Raw genomic sequence first — 23,345 nt, forward strand, 5'->3', positions numbered from 1 at the left:
ACGGGTTTCCAGTAACGATTGAGTCTGATAGAGGTGGACACTTCTATAATGAACTCATGAGTTTGATTTGTGAAGCATTAAGCATACAGCAGAAGCTACATTGTGCATACAGACCAGAGGCTTCTGGTGTGGTTGAGCAGATAAACGGCACAATCAAGAATAGGATTGGTAAAATGTGCTTAGCTACTGGAATGAAATGGCCCAACGTCTTGCCTCTAGTGCTAATGACTATTAGATCTACTCCAGATAGAACTACTGGTTTAAGTCCTCACGAAATAATCATGGGACGTGCAATGCGCCATGCATTTGTACCTGTCAATAAGTTGATGACAATAACTGATGACATGATTTTGGATTACTGTAAAGGCCTGGCTGACGCAGTTCATTCTGTGTTTCACCAGGTTGGAGAAGAAGCTACCACACTTGAGAAGAAGCAAGCCCATGATCTGAGTCCAGGAGACTGGGTGAGGATTAAGGTGCACAGAAGAAGAAATTGCTTAGTTCCAAGGTGGGGAAGGCCGAGACAAGTCATTCTAACTACAACGACTGCAGTAAAGTGTGCTGGTGTGAAAAACTGGATACATGCAAGTCATACTCTGAGAGTTCCAAACCCAAAAGAGGGAACTGGTAAAGAGTACTTTGAAGAATCGGATTCCAGTGATGATGAAGACCCAGAACCAGTGAGAAAAAATCAAGGTTCAGGAGAAGAAGCTTTTTCTACAAGTTCAAGAGAACAATTGGGAGTCTCAGAAAGGAGATCAGATTCTGTAAGAGAGCCTGAAATTTCAAAAAGCAGTGAAGAAAAAAGAAAAGAAAAGAGCAATTCCACAGAGATTACTCCTGAATCAGAAGAGGAGGAGACTGAAGAACCACTTGAGAATATACCTGAAGAAGCAGGGTCAGAAGAAGATAGAGAGGGACAGATTGCGGAAAACCCCCGAGGAGGTGTAGGGAACATTCTTGACAAGCTAGGTGAAGGGACAAGTAGACAGCAAGAAGATTGCGTGTCGGAGACCCGAGGAGGGACAGGAGTAGGGAAGTCTCAAACAGTGGTGAAAGAAACTGTGGAGAAAAAGAAAACTGCTAGAAAACGAAAACAGAAGGCACTTGAAACAGAATTGGATGAGAGTGAGAATGAACAAACAGAGGGTCGAGTTCTGAGAAAGAGAACTTGGATTGGAGAAAGAAATAATAAAGAAATTAGGCCGAAAAAGGTGTTAAGAGGAGATCGTTGGCCTAACAACAGAGTTAAGAGGCTGAGATACAAAATAATAAGAGCAAATACATCGAAAGCTGAACAAGTGAATGAAGTTTCGAGTCAAAGTTCAAAAGCTGAAGGAGAAGAATCAAAGGAGTTAAATGAACCAGTAGAAATAAAAAGAGTAAGAAGACCCAACCAAAAGTACAGATCACCGGAATGGTCTTATGTGGCACTGTCTGAAGGAGGAAAAGAAGAAGCAGTGACTCGAGATAATCCGGAAGAGATCTTGAGAGAAGTGGTTGAGGAAGATACTGGTGAAATTCTGAAAGTACTCTTGACTGACATTGGAGAAGAGTCGAGTACTGAGGATTTTGATGTTGGAGATCTAATACAATTTGATGTTGAAGAAATTGAAGTGAAGAATGACAAGTATCCAAACTGAATAAAGGAAGAATTTACTTGGATTAAGTGAACGAAGAGATCGTTTGGATAAACTGAAAGCTGAAGAATTGCTGAAGAATTGGAAAAGTTCAAACAGTAGTGGAGTAGTAGAGGCTAAACTAAAATGGCTAACATAGAGGATAATAGAAATAGATGTGCCTTCTTTAAAAGGTGGTGTAGGATGTGCTGCTGCTGCTGTACTGGATTATTAATGCTTCTATGGGGTGTTTTAGTTTTATTAGTTACTTTTAAAGTAGAGTTTGAGATGCATACAGAGAATGTGACAAATGTAGAGAAGAATTCACAAAAAGTAGTTCCAATTAGAATTAGTAATACTTACATACACAAAGATAGGTCAATTAATAACTTTTCTAGTAATGTATTTTCAAAACTGTTATATGAATATGTGAAAACAATGGAAGTAAGGGATTGCTACGTCTGTATGCAATTACCTGCATCCGTTTCGGAGGGTGTTACTTATCATCATTTACCAGCTACATATGGTATTTCCTGTAGTATTTTAAGTAGTGTTTTTTATTTGTTAGGGAAGGTAGATTACAAGATGTCTAACAGAGATAGTATTTTTGGGCACTTGCCAATGAACAAAGAGCTGAATCCAGCTAAAGAAGCTAACACTTTTGGTGAGATTTTTATTGAAGAAAAAGGATTAACATTAGATTACATTTTTAAGAATAATTTAACTTGCAGTTTGAAAGGAGAGGAGAAAGCTTTCCTGGATATGGTAGAAGAAAGGAGATTGAACATGCATGAGAAAGCAGGAAAATATAAAGTGAGTGAGACAATTTGGGACATTGAGATGGGAAAAGAGTTGAAGAATGGGGCTAGTCCAACTTTAGCTCTAGATGCACCACAGAAGGGTAAACTTTGTATTACAAGAAGGAAATCCCAATATGATACATATTTTGTCGGGACTAGTGAGTGCCATGATACATACTTCATTGCAACAGGTTGGGGTTTCAGAGGTGGAGAAGATACAATTTTTCCAGGAGTATATTATGTTTGTGGGAATAAGGCTTATTACAAGTTGCCAGACCATTGGTATGGCACATGTTATGTGGGCCTAGTTTTTCCAAAGATTTTTTATATAGATAAAATAACAGATGTAGAGCATATTAACTTACTAATGCGTTTTAAGAGAGAAACTTGGTCTGAAATAGTGGGTGATATTTTTGGGGTTTTGATTCCAGCAGTGGGAATTTCTTTGAATGCTTATGGAATTCGGAAACTGTCCACAGTGGTTGATCGCTTATCGACAAATACCGCTGGAGGGTTTCTTTTGGTGAATACGGAATTAAGTGCCGTACGTGCCATGTCTATGCAAAATCGACTTGCCCTTGATATTCTATTGGCCAAGGAGGGTGGAGTCTGTGGAATGCTGAAAGTTCAACATTGTTGCACTTACATTCCAGACGAAAGCAAAGACCTGAAGGTCTATATCAAAAATATTACTGATTTGCATGAAGAATTAGTACCACTTGAAGCTGAGAGTTTATGGACTAAAATAGCTAATAAAATGATAGCTGTTAAGGATTTTATTGCAAAAATAGGTAGTACTATTATAGGTAGAGTTTTGTTTCCCTTGTCTTGTATAATTGTTGCTTTATTAATAATAAGATTGATGTGTGTGTGTTGTAAAAACAGGGGAGGGAGGAAGAAATTGAATAAAGAAAAGAAAAACAAGAAGTTGAAAAGAGAACCTCAAGAAATTGAACTAGAAGAATTGAGGGAGAGTGTTTACTTAGAGACAAAAAGGGATGATGAAAGAGTGACTGGTGTTTAATGTTGTGTAAAGGGGAAAAGACATTTCCGATTTCTCCTAAAATAGGGACTACATTTTCACAAATTTTTTTTTTGGGTTTATTTGGTGATAAAATCACCAAAGGGGGGATTGCTGGAGCAGAGTTTTCAGTTTGAAAATTCTGGGGCTTTTGAAGCTCTGGCATGTCTATTCGTTGTATTAATTTATTAATAATTAATAATTAATTATTTGTCTTGTGCAAGTGCGTTTATATTAATCAATCCGTTTGTCCTAACAAGAGAGAGTTACACGTGAGTGTGCATAAATGTGCTGTTTTAGAAAATAACGTGCATGTTTTCATGTTTAAACGTTGCTATGTGCTGTTTATTTTTGAGCACAAAACGCTTTCTGAATTAATGCTTTTCTATGTTGCAAGTGCTAGATAAATGCATACACATAAGGGTATTAGTGGGGTTAACACTGTTTAATCACTATGCTGTGGTAACGTTGTTTTGTCTCTTTTAATTAAGATGGTCTATTGAGGCCTATGTTGGCCTAAGAAAAGATGGCCGAATTGTGAGCCTGGCTGTGATTTAAATATGAAAACTGTGACGAGGGAGACCCCTGCTGGAAATGGTCCTGAAGCTAACTGACCATGGTCCTTGCTTGAAAAACTTTCCATGAGGACAGCAGCAGTTTTTGGGAGATCTCCAAGTGAAGTGAAAGTGTCCTTGGCAGCCTTGGGAAACAAAGGAGCCTTAGAGAGAAGCTCTGAACTGTGGCTCGATAGCCGAGGAGAAGCAGGATTATTATGATACATGTTTTATTTTCTTGGTTCCTGTTCCGTAGTCTTCATTATGTGTACTTTTCCTGAGCGGAGATTCTCAAATGTAGCGATGTTACATCCTTTCCTTCTCGCTCTGCTCAGCAAGTCCGGCGGACATTATAGTTTTTTTCTATGTTCCCAATGTATCTTTCTATTGTTTAGAAACTATAAGAGATGTTAGCCTAGAGAGGGTCTTTGCCACTTGCCATTTTGCCTTTGCCGCGTACCGAATCTGCGTTGCTGAGGATTGATGCTGAAGGGACTTCGTCTTGAGAGACATTTACCGAGAGACTTGTCCTGACCCGTTCTGACATTTAGCTAGAATAGGTAACTATGAGAAATGATTTACTCTGATTGATTTCCTTGACTAATTTAGATAAAGCAATATAATTTTAAACATGGTGTTGGATATTCTTTCTTGACAATTATTGGGTTTGTGTTATTGATTATTGTTGTATATATTGTATAGATTATGCTTAGGGACAGTCACAAAAACCAGGTCTTATCGACCTCGGTATAGATGCAGGGTGTTTAGGAGTGTTTCCTTCCACAGGTTTATTGGTGGTAGAGTATTTGAGCGTATGTTAGTGAAATGGGCCCTAGCGTATGATGTATGCATGTGCGTGTAACTGTGGGATTACTCTATCCGTGGTAGTGGGAATATTGTACACACCCTGATCTCTATCATCCTCACAGTAGTGAATAGGGTCAACATGTTTCTGCCTGGTGTCCCTAAGGGGTAGATGGCGTTCATCCGGACCTGTATCAAGCGAGCTCCGTTTTTACCAACTTCGTAGTGAGAAGGTTCAACTGGGTGGGGTGACCTTTATCACTCTCCACATCAGAGGGCTCACAATCAGCCTGTAAGAACAAGGAAAAAATACAAGAGAACCATAAACAGTAGGCTCGGTCACTTAAATACCTTCATTCAGGACCACAATTACAAGAATTAGCGTGCGTTGCTATATGTGTGTGACAAGTGAGAATCATCTATGCACACACGATAAAAAGGAGAGATGTAATCTCTCATACCTTACCCAAGAGCCTCAACCTATGTGCTCCATGGGAGGAGGAATGGAGAGAAGGCCCCTTTAGTCAGACTCTGTAGGGTTAGAAAACAAATAACAAAAGTAGCCACGGTAAACATATACATCAAATATATATGAACAAGGTCTGCTTGTTATAGCAAGAGTTACTGCATTAACACCACACTTCCCTTGCACACCCTTACTGCATCAAGGTGCTCCTTCTGCTATAGCACCTAACTGTATCTACCTCTCCTCCCCGACAAGAACTAAACTGGGAGAGGGCAAGTTTTAAATAGTACTCCTAATTGAATTAGTGGCGGGAAAACGCCGTGATTGTTATTAATTGCCTCCATGGTCGTGGGATCCGGTGTCCTAATGAGCGCAAGGACGAGGATATGCCTGCTTGCCTGGTTTGCTATTAACGGGTTGCTATGTGTCGCGTTACTCACCCGCCGGGATCCGGTGTCTGAGTAAACACGAACCGCTGAGCAGGTAGGTGCCTGATTGTGGGCGCGGTGAGAGGAGGAGTCAGGAGCCGGCTCTCATAATGGGCGTTTTTCCTGATCTTTGCGTAAGGTCCATAAACGAGGGTCAGGCATGCCTGATCCTCGCTCCGGTGTTTGGTTTGAGGAACCGGGAACCCACAGTGGTGCCCCATAGTTGAAAATTAAAAATTTAACAAGGGGAAAAAAAGGAAGAATTTCAAAGTGCCAATGGGCACTTGAACATCGAGCTCGATTACCCGATCGAATCAAAGTAAGGCATGCTTATTTGTGAACCCACAGTAGCAATATAATATACGAATCTACTAATGTTATGGGGCCAACGGGTTGGTGCCAGAAAGCACGTGAACCAAGTTACGCCAGATGGTAGTGTTTAGATATATCCCCCTCTCATTTGATATGTTAATTGGCTGAGATGTTTATAAAGGTAGCATTGTCTACAACTACACTAGCGGGACCGTAATACCACCAGAATGGAGGCGTTCAGCTGGTGTTTGAAGAGCATGTTAGGGAGGCAGTATAATTGATTTTATAATCTCTAAACACTACCATCTGGCGGAGCTTGGTGCACGCGCTTTCTGGCACCCACCCGTTGGCCCCATAACATTAGTAGATTTTTATATTATATAAACTACTGTGGGTTCACAAATTAGCATGCCTTACTTTGATTCGATCGGGCAATCGAGCTAGATGTTCAAGTGCCCATTGGCACTTTGAAATTCTTCCTTTTTTTCCCCTTGTTTAATTTTTAATTTTCAACTACGGGGCAACCCTGCGGGTCCCCGGTTCCTCAAACCAAACCCCGGAGCGAGGATCAGGCATGCCTGACCCTCGTTTAAGGACCTTATGCGAAGATTAGGAACAACGCCCATTACGAGAGCCTGCTCCTGACACCTCCTCTGACCGCGCCCACAATCAGACGCCTGCCTGCTCAGAGGTTCGTGTTTACTCAGACACCGGATCCCGGCAGGTGAATAACGGGACACATAGCAACCCGTTAATAGCAAACCAGGCAAACAGGCATATCTTCGTCCTAACGCTCATTAGGACACCGGATCCCACGACCATGGAGGCTGTAGGAGAGTAGGGTCTGCTATCCTATGGTCACCCCAAATTTTTGCTTTTTGCTTCACTGGTTTTTGACATACGGAGGCTGTGGGCCTGCCAATCAGACCCCCAGCCTGCTGTTCTCTCTACTAAATTTACACTATGCACCCTAGGTGCATAACCAATTGGAAGTGGATCACCCTGTGAGCCCCTGTATCAGTGTACACTAGGTACCCAGGGCATTGGTGTATCTAAGGCCTACCAGGGGCTGAAGCATGTATTGTGCCACCCCTGGCCTGGCCTAACAAATTTGACACAACTGGCTGATCACTCAGCTGGGGTAAGTTGGTGTAACCACCTCTTACTTAGGTGTAGTAAACCTATACCTAACCTTAAATGGGACACATGTTAACCTATAAGTCACTCCTATGGCAGGCCTTAACAATCCTGAAGGCAGAGTGCTTGGTTCCATGTGAGATGGTGCTCTGGCATGAGCTGAGCCTGTCTGCAGTGGTCGGAACCACTTCCTTCTACTGTTTCCAGATATCGTCATACCATATACTCTTAAGTGCATTATGAACCTCGCGGTTAAATGCTATCTTTGGTTTGGCTTTATCAAAACATGTCGAGTAAGGTGTCATACGAATTGGAATACTAACCCCTCGCCAACTCTGGCGACGGGGTTAGCATTCCACCCTTCTAGAGGGGCACGACATGTACAGTACCTGAAACCCGGGTAAAATCAGACATAGCCTCAGCTCCACAAAATGGATGCTGCCACCACAGACACAAGTCTGCCCTCCTGCTGCTGGGAGTCCTTCCAGCTTGGGAGGTGTGGACAAAGGGTTTCCTGCCAGGGGAGGTGCGTGCACCACCCCAGACAGGATTTTGTGTATTGGTCAGGTAGGGCTTGAAAGAAACCAGACATGCCTGAGGCTCACAAGGAGCCTCGGTGCATATGCCAGTTCCAACCGGTCCTGGGGCACACCAGTCCCGGGCCTGGGGCGAGCTGGACAAAGGATTGGGGGTGTAACCACCCCCCTTCCTGGTCCCACCCTTAGGGAGGGACCTAGCAGGTAGTCCGGCCCCTAGAATCCGCTTAAAGGTAGGAGCTGTGTCCTAAGACTTCAGACATCCTGGAATCAACTTTACTACAAGAAGAAGACGGGAACTTCGACGCTCTGCCGCACAGAGGACTGAAGGAAATCTCCCCTGTGGTCAGGGAGTGACCACCTTGCTAACGCAAGCACCATCCAGCGAATCAACGTCTGCTTTGCCGCCGCCTCCCGCCGGAGCCCGAGCCCAGAGACTGACAAGACCTGGACCTCCAGACCTCTCACCGCCCGATCCACAGTCCCTGAAAAGAAGGAACCCGTGGAGGCACCGAGACACGTGGAGCCAGCCATCTTGAAAAGACCACGACAAGCTGTAAGCGCGACAACCGAGGCTCCCTCCAAGTTGTGCTTTGGGTCCTGAGAAGCCCAACACCCGAGCAGCATCTGCACCAAAGGTGAGCCCTCCAGCATCTCCACGATCTGCGTGGGGCCCCCCTGCATTTTGCCACTCGACGCGCCTAACCGGTTGCTGGCCCGTTGGCTAGTGGCCATCTTGGCGACGAACTTCAAGAACTACACCGCTGGTCTGGTTGCTCCAGACTGGCCCTTGCTCCCCTCCAAAGGAGCAATCCCTCTGACCTTGCCGGTCAGAACCATCAGCTTATTTCGTTTTCCACAACAATTGCTTCTGCCAAGGCTTGTCTGCTTCGACCAAGTCGCCGACACCGCCGACAGCGAGAGCCTGCGTGGGACAGCTCGTGACCCGACTCCTGGACGTCGTCGACCTTCAGGGACCACGTGGCTGCAGAGACAAGCTGCACCTTTCCTCCTGTTTGCACCCGACATCGCCTGGTACCCACCTGGTGCCACGCTGGTCACTGGCTAGTGACTGTGAACACTGTCCCCTCTGCTTACAGGTCTTCTACAACTTCGATCCACCCTTGGATCCACCGCATCCCTTCCGGACCGACCGCCTGCAGCATCTTTGTCTACAGGCCCCATTGAACAGATAGAAGAAACCCGACGCACTTCGAGACCTATGCACCCGCTTCCTGTGGGTGAGGTAAAGCTGGCACTCCGGTGCCCAAGTGTAGAGTATCATCTCTAGTGTCTGTTTCCAATCTTGAGTTCATAGTCCATCCGGAAGATCCTTTTTGCAGTAACTTTGTAACTTTTACGCACCCATTGAAAACCTATGGGAGCCCGCGTGTGACTATTTGCTCTGCACACGCAACCCGTGGACCTCCTGGTCACTAACTAAAGTTAGCTCCTTGTAGGCCCAGCGATTCTAGAGGCCCTAGGCCTTTTCCCTTTTCTGTTCGTGGTACTTATACCACTATTTTAGTATATGGTTCGAGTGGCCACCAGGGCCTATCCATATAAAGTGCAACTTCTGTGTATTCTAACGTATTCTTGTTTAACGATTTGTGCTCCTTTGCTCATGAAGAGTCTAGGGGATACTTTGAGAAATAAATACATATATATTTTCAATATATATCTGTGTGGTGTCCTTTCATTGGTATAAAGGGGGGTTACAGTTGGTAAAACAGCCTGCTTAACACGCTTTAACGATTTTAGCCTCAAAGACTGCTTAGCCTACGCTACCACTAGGGCAGCTAGTCCGAAAAGGTTGACTTACAACCACACCATAAGGGTTGCTTGGCATGGTACAAGGTGGTCACTTTAACTAGTGAACATCATATACCAGGCCAACTTCTCACAGAGGCAAATAATAACAATCATGCCGTTTTCCTGCCACTAATTCAATTAGGACTACTATTTAAAACCTGACCTCTCCCAGTTTAGTTATCGTCGGGGAGGAGAGGCGGACACAGTTAGGTGCTACGGCGGAAGGCGCACCTTGATGCAGTAAGGGTGTGCATGGGAAGTGTGGTGTGAATGCAGTTACGCTTGCTACAACAAGCAGACCTTGTTCATATATATTTGATGTATATGTTAACCATGGCTACTTTTGTTATTTGTTTTCTAACCCTACAGAGTCTGACTAAAGGGGCCTTCCCTCCATTTCTCCTCCCATGGTGCTCGTAGATTGAGGCTCTTGGGTAAGGTATGAGAGATTACATCTCTCATTTTTATCGTGTGTGCACAGATGATTGTCACTTGTCACACACATAGAGCCACGCACGTTAATTCTTGTGATTGTAGTCCTGAATTAAGTTATTTAAGTGACCGAGCCTACTGTTTATGGTTCTCTTGTATTTTTTCCTTTTTCTTACAGGCTGATTGTGAGCCCTCTGAAGTGGAGAGTGACAAAGGTCACCCCACCCAGTGGAACCTTCTCACCACGAAGTTGGTAAGAACGGAGTCCGCTTGTTACAGGTCCTGATGAATGCCATGTACCCCTCAGGGACACCAGGCAGAAACATGTTGACCCTATTCACTACGGTGAGGGGACAATACATTTCCCCACGTCACCGTCCACCTTTTTAATACCATACAGTCGCCTTTCTTATTAAAATTAATTTGACAACTGTAATGTTTTTAAAATATCCCTCACTCCTCACGGGCCCCCACTTAGTTTAGAAGTGCAATCCTGTCATCAGGTGTATTCCCGCCCTCTATCAAACCGAGTTTTAGAGGGCGAGGACTGCCGATGATGAAGCATGACACCAGGTGGTGTGTGATGGCAGTCCTTCACTTTTTGTGAGATGTCCACACTCACAACTTTTTTCTAAGCAGTTTCGGTCACTTTCCTGGGAGCGGCCCCATTTGTGTTGAATAGTTGATGTGTCAACACTAATGGTGAGAGTCAACGTGCCTTGGACAGTAATGTTGCCTAGAAGTGTGCCTCACTCAGTGAGTGATATGCCGGTGGTAATAGCCACCTGCGGGAGATGGTCTAAGCAAGGCCTGCTGAGCAACAGATGGTTGTTTTTCCACAACTGTAGAGAGCGATGAATGCTGGCCTTTAACAACACTAGATCTTTCTAATGACCATTGGCTTCTCCTGAGGCTTGAGCCGGGAGAGGAGGGAAGCGTTCTTGGTAGAGGTTTTGAGAGGGCTCTGAACTTGGCGCTCTTATATGCTGCTTACACTGAATTTGCTATTCTGCACACGGGAGGGTCAGCACTTCCCGAGACTTTTAATTAAAGTTTACTTTGTTGATAGGGCTTTTTAACTTACTGCTCGCATGTTTTTAAGAAAATAACTGTTAGTTTTTGGGCACACTTTCCTCACCTTGGCGCCAGATCCCGAGTTGAGCAGGCAGACTCTGTGGAGCGGTGCTCGCGGGCGGGGGCAGCCATCTTGAGGGGATTGCAGGGCGACAGTCTAGTGTGCGGACGCCTGCCTATTTAGAGAAACGCTGGCGCAACTGCGATTCAATTACTTCTCCTGAGGCTTGAGCCGGGAGAGGAGGGAAGCGTTCTTGGTAGAGGTTTTGCGAGGGCTCTGAACTTGGCGCTCTTGTATGCTGCTTACACTGAATTTGCTATTTTGCACACGGGAGGGTCTGCACCTCCCGAGACTTTTAATTAAAGTTTACTTTGTTGATAGAACTTTTTAAGTTACTGCTCGCATGTTTTTAAGAAAACAAATGTAGTTTTTGGGCACACTTTCCTCACCTTGGTGCCGGATCCCGAGTTGAGCAGGCTCGCGGAGCGGTGCTCGCGGGCGGGGGCAGCCATCTTGAGGGGATTGCAGGGTGACAGTCTAGTGTGCGGACGCCTGCCTATTTAGAGAAACGCTGGCGCGCCGAAGGCACGCCTAAGGCAAGCCCGTCTGCGCTCGGGTCGCGCTCAGCGCCCAAACCCCTGGCTCAGAGTCACCAGGAGATTCTGGGAAACACGTTTACACCAGAGAGGCTTTACTGGGACTGAGAGGTGCCTCAAGGAATGCTACCTGCGGGTGTTTGGTTGCTGACGTAAGGGATAGCATACCCTTTGGATCCTGCTTAAATTGTAGAACGATGCTCCCCAAGCTGCTGTTTGAACCGGTCAGGTCTCAGAAGGTCCTTGATCGCCTAGCCGGAGCCTCGGTTAAGACTATTAGCTGTATACTAATTAACGCCAGGTCCCTAGTAAAACACAGTACTGAATGTGCTAATCTGTTGGAAGACAACGGTATCAATCTCGCATTCATTACGGAAACCTGGACGGACGAAGCGTCCGGTCCAGATCTAGTTAAAGCCACTCCACCTGGGTTCCAATGCGAGGTGCTTAACAGGCCAAATAGGAAGGGAGGTGGTCTGGCTATTGTTTATCATAACTCTATTCAGGGGACCTTTAAATCTGTAAATCTGCCCTCTTGTGAAGCCCTCTCTTTTAATCTTAGTATAACACACCATCACTCTTTTAAGGGCACCTTATTATACAGGCCGCCCGGTGCTAGACTCTCGTTTTTTCCCTTCCCTGGGGAACCTCCTGGAAGATGCCTTTCTGGGCGATTCTTATACTATTCTTGGAGATTTCAATTGTTATTTGGAACTCGCTGATGACCCGGAGACAGCCCGACTATTGGATTTGATGGAAGCCGCAGAGCTTTCTCAGCATGTGAAAGGACCCTCCCATCAAGCGGGTCACACCTTGGATGGCGTTTTTTCCAACTTTCCAGGGCTATCCTTCATGGGCCTTCTGCCTTTGGTTTGGTCAGATCATGCTGGGGTTCTGTTTAATCTCAATGTGAAGATTCACAAGCCTAAAGGTAGTGATTCCTTAGAACAGATTGAAACAAGAGCTTGGAATAGGGTGGAGGCGGAGATCCTGCTTAAGGTATTGACTTCGTCTGCTGCCCTTAGATCATGTGGAACGGAGGAGGCAGCTGCCTCTTACACGAGATGGCTCTCGCAGGCTTGTAAAGAACTAGCCCCTCCTAAATCTATTTTGCCTAAAAGAGTTTTCCCCTCGGCCCCCTGGTACCCGGAGGAGTTAAAATTGCAAAAATGCACATGCGAACGATTGGAGCGCAACTGGAGGAAGAGCTACCTCGACAAAGAGAAGCTGATATACAAAGCTAGCTTGTTTACATATAAACAGAAATACTACGCAGCTCAAATAGAGTTAGCCAAAAACTCTTCTAAAGAGCTCTTTCACACTGTTTCCAATCTGACAACTCTTAGGCCAGCCTCTATCCAGTCCAGTACGGAGCTCTGCGAACAGATCGCCTCGTTCTTTCAAACTAAGGTCACCAATATTTTTTCTAGCCTCTGTGATCCTATAAAGGATGCCTTGGTGACAGTGACTGAAGGGGGAAACACGGTTTCGCAGGTAGAGACCTTGGAGGTTTTCAATTCATTAACCATGCAAGACACACTGGAGCTTTTAGCTAATGCAACATCTGGGTCCCCTCTGGACCCTTGCCCTTTGAAAATTATTAAAATAGTCCCTGTCCCTATTGCTTGTTATCTCACCCCCATTTTTAACGGGATGTTTGAAGGCGGTCAGTTTCCAAAACAATGGAAGAAGGCCTCCATTCTACCCCTGTTAAAAAAAACAGTCTGGACCCTCTTGATCCGAATAATTTTCGACCTATTTCTCGCTTGCCTCTCCCTGCTAAGCTGGTTGAAAAGGCAATGAATAGGCGACTCAGCGCCTTTCTAAAGAAGTCCCATATGCTTGATCCGTCCCAATACGGCTTCAGGGAAGGGCACAGTACTGAATCTGCCTTGATTAAAGCCACGGAGGAAATTAGGTCAGCTGTGGATCAGGGAGGCAGGGCAGCCCTGATCCTTTTAGATCTCTCTGCCGCTTTCGATACGGTCCATCATGGGCTTTTGATGGACCGTTTAAGGAAATGCGGGGTTCAATGGAAAGCCTGGGAGTTACTCAACTCATTTCTTACGGACAGAAGCCAGATAGTCGCACTCGGCAAATTTCACTCACAACCCTACACCTTACCATGCGGCGTCCCGCAGGGGTCATCGTTAAGCCCGACCCTTTTTAATGTATACGTTACTACCCTGGCTCCGATCATTAGTCGTTACGGGTTTGCGATCACCTCGTACGTAGACGACACACAAATTGTGGTGTCTCTACTTCCGGGTATGGAGAAGGGGTTGGATCTCAATTTCCAGTCATGTATGCCGGAGGTAGGACGATGGATGGCAGGGAATTGCCTGAGGTTGAACTCGGATAAAACCGAGGTGATGCTGTTCGGAAACAACCCTAATTTTTGGACGCCCTCCTGGTGGCCACCTTCTCTGGGGGCTCTCCCTACCCCGGTCGAGAAGGTTAAAAACCTGAGGATCCTGGTAGATGTAAAACTATCTATGGCTGCCCAGGGTAAGGCGGTAGCCTCCAAAACAGGGTACATTCTAAGAACATTGAAAAAGATCCTGATTCTGCTTCCGCTTGACTGCCGTAAAACTGTGGTTACGGCCTTGGTCTTATCCAGGCTGGATTATTGTAATAGCCTTTATTTAAATCTACAGCAAAATCTGTTGCACAAGCTCCAGATGCTTCAAAATGCTGCGGCTAGACTTCTGACAGGTACCCCCAAATTTTCTCCCATTTCTAACGTGACACAGAAACTGCACTGGCTCCCGGTTGAGAACAGGGTTCAGTTTAAAGCTCTTTGCTTGGTTTTTAAAGCGTTACATGGTGAGGGGCCGGACCATTTAAAAAGTCAATTACAATGGTACTCCCCATCGCGTTTGCTACGATCATCTGAAGCTAAATTGATCGCAGTCCCCTTAATAAAAAAAGCCAGATGGGGCGAGCGTAGTTTCTCCTTCGGCGCCGCCAAGCTATGGAATAAATTGCCTTTTCACCTAAGAAACATCAACAATCTGCTAAGCTTCAGAAGGTCCTTGAAGACCTGGCTTTTTGTGAAATAATTTCTTTCTGCCCCTGCCCTTTCTTATGAGAAGTAGTTAGCATCAGGACCCCTATTCGGTAATCGTGCACTTTATAAATCGCCTTTATAATAATAATAATAATAATAATAATAATAATAATAATTGGCTTCTGACCATAACCTTGCAAGACACTGTTGGAGTAGGAACAGGTGTAATCGGACAAGTGGCACAACTGCTATGCACGATGACATCGTACCCAAGAGCTTCATTATGGTCCTTACAGTTAGCGGTACAGTGAACAGAAAATGAAGCGTCTGCTGTTTGAATGCCATCATCCTCATCTAGTTGTGTTATGTTTTCCCTGAAATGGTTATCAATATCGGGACCAGGAAGGGCCTGATCTGTTTGGGTTGGAGGTGGGACATTTGTGTATTTAATGTGAACCATAGGTTGTTAAGCAGCCTTAAGTGCCATCTGAGGGTGTTTTAGGCATTTTTGCCTGCTGCTGCACTTGATCAGACAGTCAGTGAGGTAGGGGAAGTTCAGCACTACCAGCCACTTCGTGAAAACGCTTGGTGTTGTTGTGAATTCAACAGGTAGAATTGTGAATTGGTGGCGTGAGGGGTGGATAGGCATGTGGAACTATGCATTCTTGATGCCTAATGATGTCATGAAGTACCCTTGGTGGAGCAACAGGGTGACATTCCGCAGGATTGTGTTCAAACACGATATACTAGTTAAGAGGACTCAGGTTCCAGATAGGCTGGAGGGAACCATCCTTCTTTGAGATAAGAAAGTACGGTGAGTAGATGACTTTGCCCCCATTGGTGTGGGGACACAGGCAATACTGAATAAGTCACTTACCTTCAAACATGCCTTATCTGATAGAGACTCTGTCTAACCACAAAATCCTTCCATTAGAATATCCCCAGGCAATGGTCTGGATCCGGAAGATTTTTTAGCAGTACCCCTGCACGCCGGGAGGTGGTGTCGTCCACACCGGAAGTGATGTGTGTGATACCTGTAAAGACACCACCCTGGTGCGCTATGTAAGTTACTTTCATGACTTTCCATGGCAGGAGTGTGGAGTCACAATGAGAACTGGCCACTGGTGTGGAAAACTAAGGTCCTGAGAAGGGTGCTCCTTATAATACAATCGGCTCTCAGAGCGGGGAGGATGGGATGGTCAGTAAGGACTCTGCAGCCAGATAGTCTCTACCAGATAAACCATTACCAAATGTAAGTAACTTAATCATCTGATAGAGACGTCCAGCCACACGTTCCTTACCTTAGAATAGATATGCAAGCAATTGCTCCTCGGAGGTGGGTCTGCGAAGCCAATTTTTGATTAAAAAGTCCTGTAGGACCGAATGGGCAAAGTGCCTGTCGTGACGGACCTGCTCAGGGTTGATGCTGTGGATCATTGCCAGAATAATTTCCATGTCCATTAATATCTTGTTATGCAGGGCCCTACTGGTGTCAACACAAAATTCTCAACATCTTGATCATCTTCTTCAGAGGTACTCTAAAATGTCTCAGGATTGTGTTGGGCAGGAGCTGGGCTGCTGGGATCCGAGGGGGGGACTTATCTTGTGCTCTATGATGCCTTGCAGGTCCTGTTCGCCATAAATGTCAGACATCTTGGAGGATGACTGTTGCTACATTTCCAAGAATACCCAACGCATCTCCCTTCGGTACCTTAAAGTAATTTTACACGGAAAGGTGGGGAAGAATTTGCAGAAGGTCTTGTAGTTAGGGTAGAGGCAAAGGCTGCGGACAACATTCAGGTATGCCTACAGGTATTTTGCGTGATAGTTTAGTCAAAATTGTAAAGGTGCATGTTCCATCATACTCTCCTATATGCATTCTCTGTGGTAAGTTCTGTGGAATCGAGGAAGAGACAAATGAGTCGGAGACTGAGGCATCAGTCACCAGGGCATCCCTGGACGTTAACAAACTCCCCCTAAGTTGTAGATTAATAGGATAGGATAGAAAGGTATAATGAAATATGATAGAGGCTAATCTAATCTTTGCTATGATTTATACAATACCTTTTGAATATTTTATAGTATTTAATATCATTCAATTGCACATTGTAGTTAATGGTGTATAATAAATATATATTGGAAAATACCAACTACTGTGTGTGCATACTCATCTAGGGATACGGGGCGGCTCAATACATATCACCTCAAATGAGAGATTCTGTGACTCTTAACATTTCTTACATACTGAAGAATAAGTCCGTGGGAAAAGTGTTGAGTGATCTTTTTAAAGAAAAGAAAATCTCAGTTTTCTTTTGGGAGTTAGGGAATTTCAGATGGTGACCCATATAATTTGAGGGTTGTAACCAGCAGAGGGATGTATGATAAGAAGGGGTGAAAAGGAGAGAGAGAGAGCAAGAGAGATGTGGGATGAGGAGGAGGAACAGGGATGGGTAATGGAGGAAGGAGTAGTAGGAAGAGGGATGATGAGAAGGGGTATTTGAAATGAGGGATAAAGGATGAGCTAGGAGGAAGAAACAATGTGTGTGATGGAGGAGGCAGAGGGAGTGGTATGAAAGAGGGGGACAATGTACAATGAGGGATAGAGCAGGATATGGATAATAAGGGATGCTTGAGAAAAAGGATGAGGAAGATGTGATGGGGCAGATCTGGATGGAGGACGTTGTGGGGGTGGTGGAGAATGTGTGATGAGAATGAGGGAAGTAAGATTTCATGTGGGATGAGGACGTGGGATGTTAATTTGCGATAAATGATGATGACAGAGGTTCAGTAAGGATTAGGGAAAGAGAATGTGGGGTGAGAAGGAGGTTGTGTGTTTAGTGTTGGAGGAGAAGGAGGATGTGAAGTGAGGGATTTTAGAAGGAAGTACAGTTATAAGGGACACTGGATGAGTTGTATTCGAGGAGGTGGGATGAAGGAGGATATGGGATGAATGGTGTGGGGAAAGGATGGAGAGGGCTATAGGATGTGAGGGGCGAGCAGGAGGAGGATTTAGGATGAGGGGTGGAAGAGAATGGAGGGTGAGGGATGCAGGAGGAGAGTGATAAGAGATGCTGGATGAGACATAGGAGAGGAGATGGGATGAGGGAGGATGGAGAGGAGGAAGAGGGTAGTAGGAAGTAGGATAGGTGATTAGGGAGAAGGAGGGAGTTGGTGGAGGAAGACGGATATGAGTGGAGAAGGGAGTGGCATATGGGATGTGGGAGGACGAAAAGGGATAGGGAATAACTGAGGTGGGAAGGGGAAAGGGATGTGAGATATGATGTGTGGGACAAGGCTGGAGGAAGAAAAAGGGGAAAGGATGTGGGATAAGGGTGGAGGGAGGAGGAATAAGGAGGAGTAGAGAGGTGTGTTGTACAGATTGAGGGAAGAGAAGGCACCAGGGGAGGAGGGGGAGGAGGGATTGTGGGATGAGTGGGGAGGAAGTGGTGGAAGGGAAAAGATAAGACGTGAGGGGGAGGATGAGGAATGAGGTAGTGGAGTAAGTGGATAGAGAATGAGGATGCTGAAGGAAGGATGAGGAGTGCTGAATGGAGGAGAAGACTGAGGGGGGACGCTGTTGGAATTGAGGATCAGGAAAAAGGTTGTTGGATGCAGGAATATCATGCAGGGTGAGAGAAGTGGGAGAAAGGAGGGATGTGGGGTGGAACAGAAGGGATGAGATGGAGTAGGAGTGATGAGGAGAAAGTTGTCACTCACTTGAAAAATGATGAGCGCTGTGCCGTGTTAAATAATCATGACTCCCCAATGGTGGTTCTTTTTCTTCAGCTCTTAATGCAAAGATAGAGGTGGCAATGAGAGGACCTGTTGAGAAATTAAAACAGATCTAATGTAATGAACAATACCCTCAAGTAGTGACAATACACAACAAGCATTTGCAATGCAATAGGTCTCGCATTTGTGAGAGTTTAAGCTATTACCATTGTAAATAACAACAAATTGAGTATAGTAAAAGCACTGTTAAGGAGTATCATACCCTGTATTTACCTGTGAAGCCAGTTCTCTATTTTGCAATCCCACTCTCTCTGTGGGAGAGATCTTTATTGTTTTGTTTCAGTACCGCCTCGTGGTACAGCTTCTGAATTTCACAGGTGCTGGTGGCTCCTCGGGGTCACAGGTTCTAGTTTGTCCCTGTGATGGATCATCTGGCCAGACCATAATGCACTTTATGCTCTTTTGCCAATTTTATGAAACTTTTTTTATCTTATTTATTGAGCCTATTTTCATATCACTAAGTTTACATAAGTGCAGGGATGCTGTGTTTTTCCTTCAACCTTTAAATGGTCATGATGTCGGTTTAAGTGTTTGCGCATTTCTCAAAGCAGTCATGAACAGTGCTTAATTTGAGACAGTGGTTTCCAGTGCTCAGCCCTGGCACTTAATTATCAACCCCAGCGCTTTTTATGAGCACCAGTTAAGGACATTTATGGCACGAGAGATTTAGGCTATTTTCCCAGAATCATTGGATTTTGAGCTGAGATTCAAACCTGGTTCCCCAGCTTTGAAGTCGGCAGCTCTGGCTGTACCACCACATCCTTTCCCCACTTTCATGGTTAGTAGTTGGTTCTGTTTTAGGCAGCACTTACAGGAGAAATGGGCTGGTGCAGGCTATCTACTGACGAGGGCTCTAAAGTTGATGCATGGCTAGGTGCAATAAGATGGCTATACTGATTTTGGGGAAACAAGAAATATGTCTAGTGTATTTGATGAATTTTTCTATTGTCGTCTTTTAAGCTGATTTATATTTTGTGTATGATTTTATGTGATTTTTTTAATGAACCTTTTCATGTCCATTTTCTGTGCCGAATAAAGAAATCTGATTTTGAATTTCTAACCTTGGCTCACAGACGACCCTAGATGGATTCCAACCCAAACTTTCTACAATGCCAAGTCACTCGATACACCCTGGGCACCGACTTCAGTCACAAAGAATACGCTGCGAAGAAACCAAGATGACCGGGTATCAATGTGGCTTAAGGGCTAGAGCAGCCAGCCTTGAAGCTGGGAAACCAAGTTAGAGTCTGGCTGGAGCCTTAGTCATCCTGGGCAAATCACGTAATACCCCTGTGCCTAAAAAAAAAATGAATGTGTTCATCTGTAATGCAACTGGTTCTCATGTAAAGCGCTCTGATACCTTTTGGTCGAGTTTGCGCTATAGAAAACTGCAACCAAAAAAAACTATCTAGTAAGTGAAACCATTCCTCCTAGAATTCAAAACTGCTGTTTAAACCCTTGTACTCTTGAAACTGGGTGGGGACCTGCTCCGCAGCCTTTCAGACGCCACACTGACTCTCCTTAAAGGCATCCTACAAGCTGTGGTACATCCCACCCGGGGCCTGAAGAAATATGCCCACATCAACCCGACCCTCATGACACTCCATTGGCTCCTCTTGCTGACCTTAACCATCCTCCAAAGCAGCAGCATCATCATCTACAAAGCCATCACCACCAGCAACCCTGCATATCTTACGGACAAACACACCATCTCTGGCGGTTCTCAGCACACCCAGGACCCCATCAGACTCGAAAAAAATGCAAAAAAGAAAAAACAGGGAAACAGGCCTTCTCAATCTATGCACCTAGCATATCTGGCTGACAAGGACACCATCACTGGTGGTTCTCAGCACAACTACAGGCAAGACACCAAGAATAGAAACAAAGAAGGGCAAATTAGAACAATCAACTTAACAGACCTTCCCATCCATGCAGGTAGGCTCTGGAACATCCTCTAATCCATCAATACAGCCTCAAGCTCGGGAAGAGCTTAAGGCATGCCAATCCGCTTTCATTCTTAAAAGCTAGCTACCTTTTCAATCACACAACTTATCTTTATCTTTGAGCCAGTACAGCACTCTGCTGCTTTTCAACTATGTGTGCGGCCCACAAGGGTCACATGCTTGCTTACATACATAATCAAGAAAGGAGTGACTATCCTATAAAAGAGAAATGTGTTGTAAATAAATAAATAAATACCTCATACCACAACTTCATTGTACTTGCTCATCAAAGACCTGAGGTGGTCCGCTCAAATCAGTTGCTACTTGAAACTTACTACAGAGAGTAAATACTGAATACAATCTGAAAATGAATATTTCACAAATATGGCACAGCATTTAAGCATAGTTTGTGAATAAAAGTGCAGAGCGCACAGATCATTCGGGAACAGTGGCGGTAACCGGTAAAGATTTACAAAGACATACAGAGAGAACAGAAGCATGTGCTGTAACCAATACAATACATGAATTTATGGAAAGGTTGGCTCAGAATAGAAGCACTGCATGCATTCTATAAAGGTTGATTTAAAAGTTCTCACAGCCCATACAGCAGGATGGAAGGTAAACTATTAAACTATTTCCAACGGCACCGTATAGACTGTAAAATATACAGTAATTAACTTTTGAAAGAGGATAATACTTCCAGAGTAAATGAAGATGTGCAAAGGCAAATACCGAGCAGCCGTGAGGAACGTCTCTTAGGAAAGATTTGCAAATGCACACGAAGTAGGATTACAGTAGGCAATGAAACACATAAAAGTAAGTTTGCATACATTTACTGTCCGTCCACTATATTTTCACGGTAAATTAAAATATGAAATGGCACTCGCAGAACAGGCTGTAAGCAATGTAACTGGAATTATGTGGTAGATGAGGACCAAATTATGTTGGTGGGTTCACTAAATTATGTAGCAAGAAAAGTCAAAAGATGCGGCTCATTTTGTTATACTATTGTTTCATTATTTTGCCAACTTTACTTGTTAACACTGCCCGTTCAAAGGTTTCACCTCATCAGTACCAGCAAATAGAGCAAAAAGCAACAATAGGTGACCAGTCTACCTTTGCGACCACTGTGTAGCAAAACCGCAAGAAACAAACTTTGTTGTTAAAACCTGCAGCTCACGCAGCAGATGATGGATTATGTGGCAAAGCAATAAATTCATAAGTATGCAGAAAACGAAGCGGCCGCGGAATCGCATGATTACAGTGGCCCTGGCTGTTTATTATAAAGTTAATGAGGATGTGAAAAGGCACTCACAGGAGCAGCATCATGGGCTGTACCGTGTACAGTGAACTGGTATTTATAAATCCCGAATAGCAGAAGGAATGTAACATATTTAAAAAAGCAAGCTCAACTCAGACGTGCACGATTGTTCTAAGGAAGCAGTCAAGCGGCACACACAGCTGACAGACGAATGTTTGTACTTCACTTACCAGTCGCCTGTGGAAATGGATCGGATGAGCCGGATACCAGGGGCCAGAGAAGACCTCATGCTTCTGAACTGATATAAACACCTAGGGCGCCGCTAAAGAAATGGGCAGGAATCAGCGAAACGCCTTTAAGATGTAAAATGTGTAGAATAATAGCTACTGAAATCTAGCCTACAAAACAAAAGAAGGGGGGGGGGGCAATAAAACCTAACGTTAAAAAAATGTATAAAATAGCTACGTAGTCTAAATCTTTAATAGTAAGATTAAATAAATCTGAACTAGCAGCTAGCGGAGTAATGCCCCTGAGAGAAGCTCGAACTGTTTAAATACGCGTTACAATAGCATGGAACCTGTCCCGACTGGTCAGTCTGGCCCCAAATGTATAGGAGATATAAAATGACTCCAGTTGCCACACAGCCAGGCTTTAAATACAGGAATCGGTCATTCAGAACTGAGGTGTTGTGGAGTGAATCAGCTGTGTTTCAACCCGGGATCAGTACTGCAAGCCGCATGCCCAGGGCTGTTCCTAAACTCAGCACTACTCCTACGCTGCCTTTGTACCCTGCTTTGCGCCTACGCTGCCCAACTGCCTCTCGTCTCACCCGCCTGTTTTCGGCAGTCTCTTTTAAAGCGTCCCATGAATACCGTCCGCCCTGAGCCGGCTGATGTACACGGACGGAGGAGGACCTGGGAGAACAGTGCAGCGCCGAGACCAAACATGTGATTCAAGAGAGGAGGGCCGAGGCACCGTAAGGTGCGGGGCTGATGATAGGCACGGGAGCTGCGTGGGGAAGTGACATGAATCAATCAGCCGACAGGGACTCACGCAGGCTGACTAAGTGAGCTGGAGACCCGTATGGATCCCTGAGAACCATATGAGCAGGGGACACGAGACACCAGAGGAATGTAGGTGCGTGAGTAGGATAATCGAAAGAGCACGACAACCAACCATTCTGGGATCTTATGGGGGGTGGTGGGTGGGGGGGGGTGGGGGGGGGGGGGGGGGGTTGTGCGTGTGTGAAAGTAATCGCGATCGCGATCACATCAAAGCGGCCGTGCGGCCCGCGAAAGTGAAAGCAAACGAGTGCTTTCAGGCCTCCAAATGGTGCGCGCGCCCGGCCGACGCACATGCACTGTCTTTGGAGGCCTGAAAAGCCACTGTTTGCACTTCCAAAACTCGCTTACTATAAGTCTCGCCAGAGGAGCGCTAAAGCGCTGTCTCAGTCGAGACCTAAAAAGGGAGTGAACTTGAAACATGCTGTCAGGAAAGAAGAGTGCACTTCATCACACATTACTGTGACACACCTACATTTTAAGATGTTTTCCCAGGAGAAAATTGTTAGGCAAGGCTACTTATCCCCACCACATTATTATTTTTAGAATGGAAAGACTCCTGCATGGCTTTCGAAAGAATGCTATGCTGTCCGATGTTGTTTGCTGTTATCCAATGGGGTTGATGTACAAAGCACCGGGCTGTAAAATAGCTGTGCATCAATTGGTTTGTGACTCGAGGCTTCACT

The 23,345-nt window shown here is 45.1% G+C and overlaps 1 protein-coding gene across 5 annotated transcripts in view; it reads right to left on the reverse strand.

Annotated features, from left to right (window-relative positions):
• The window catches only part of LOC146856651 (zinc finger protein 540-like), a 330,854-nt gene that overhangs the window by 234,014 nt on the left and 73,495 nt on the right, over positions 1-23,345 (reverse strand). For 4 of the 5 annotated variants that reach the window (XR_014981542.1, XM_085654832.1, XM_085654833.1 and 1 more), the window contains exon 3: positions 18,320-18,424. Coding sequence is in view for 3 of the 5 variants with exons in the window: in XM_085654832.1 (XP_085510958.1) it covers positions 18,320-18,424 (105 nt within the window). In the remaining 2 variants the exon portion in view is untranslated. Of the gene's footprint in view, positions 1-18,319; positions 18,425-23,345 lie in introns of those variants that run through there. The other variant, XM_085654831.1, reaches the window with a different exon arrangement.

Source organism: Triturus cristatus, chromosome 4_1, assembly GCF_964204655.1.
Source record: "Triturus cristatus chromosome 4_1, aTriCri1.1, whole genome shotgun sequence".
In the NCBI taxonomy this organism is placed as follows: domain Eukaryota; kingdom Metazoa; phylum Chordata; class Amphibia; order Caudata; family Salamandridae; genus Triturus; species Triturus cristatus.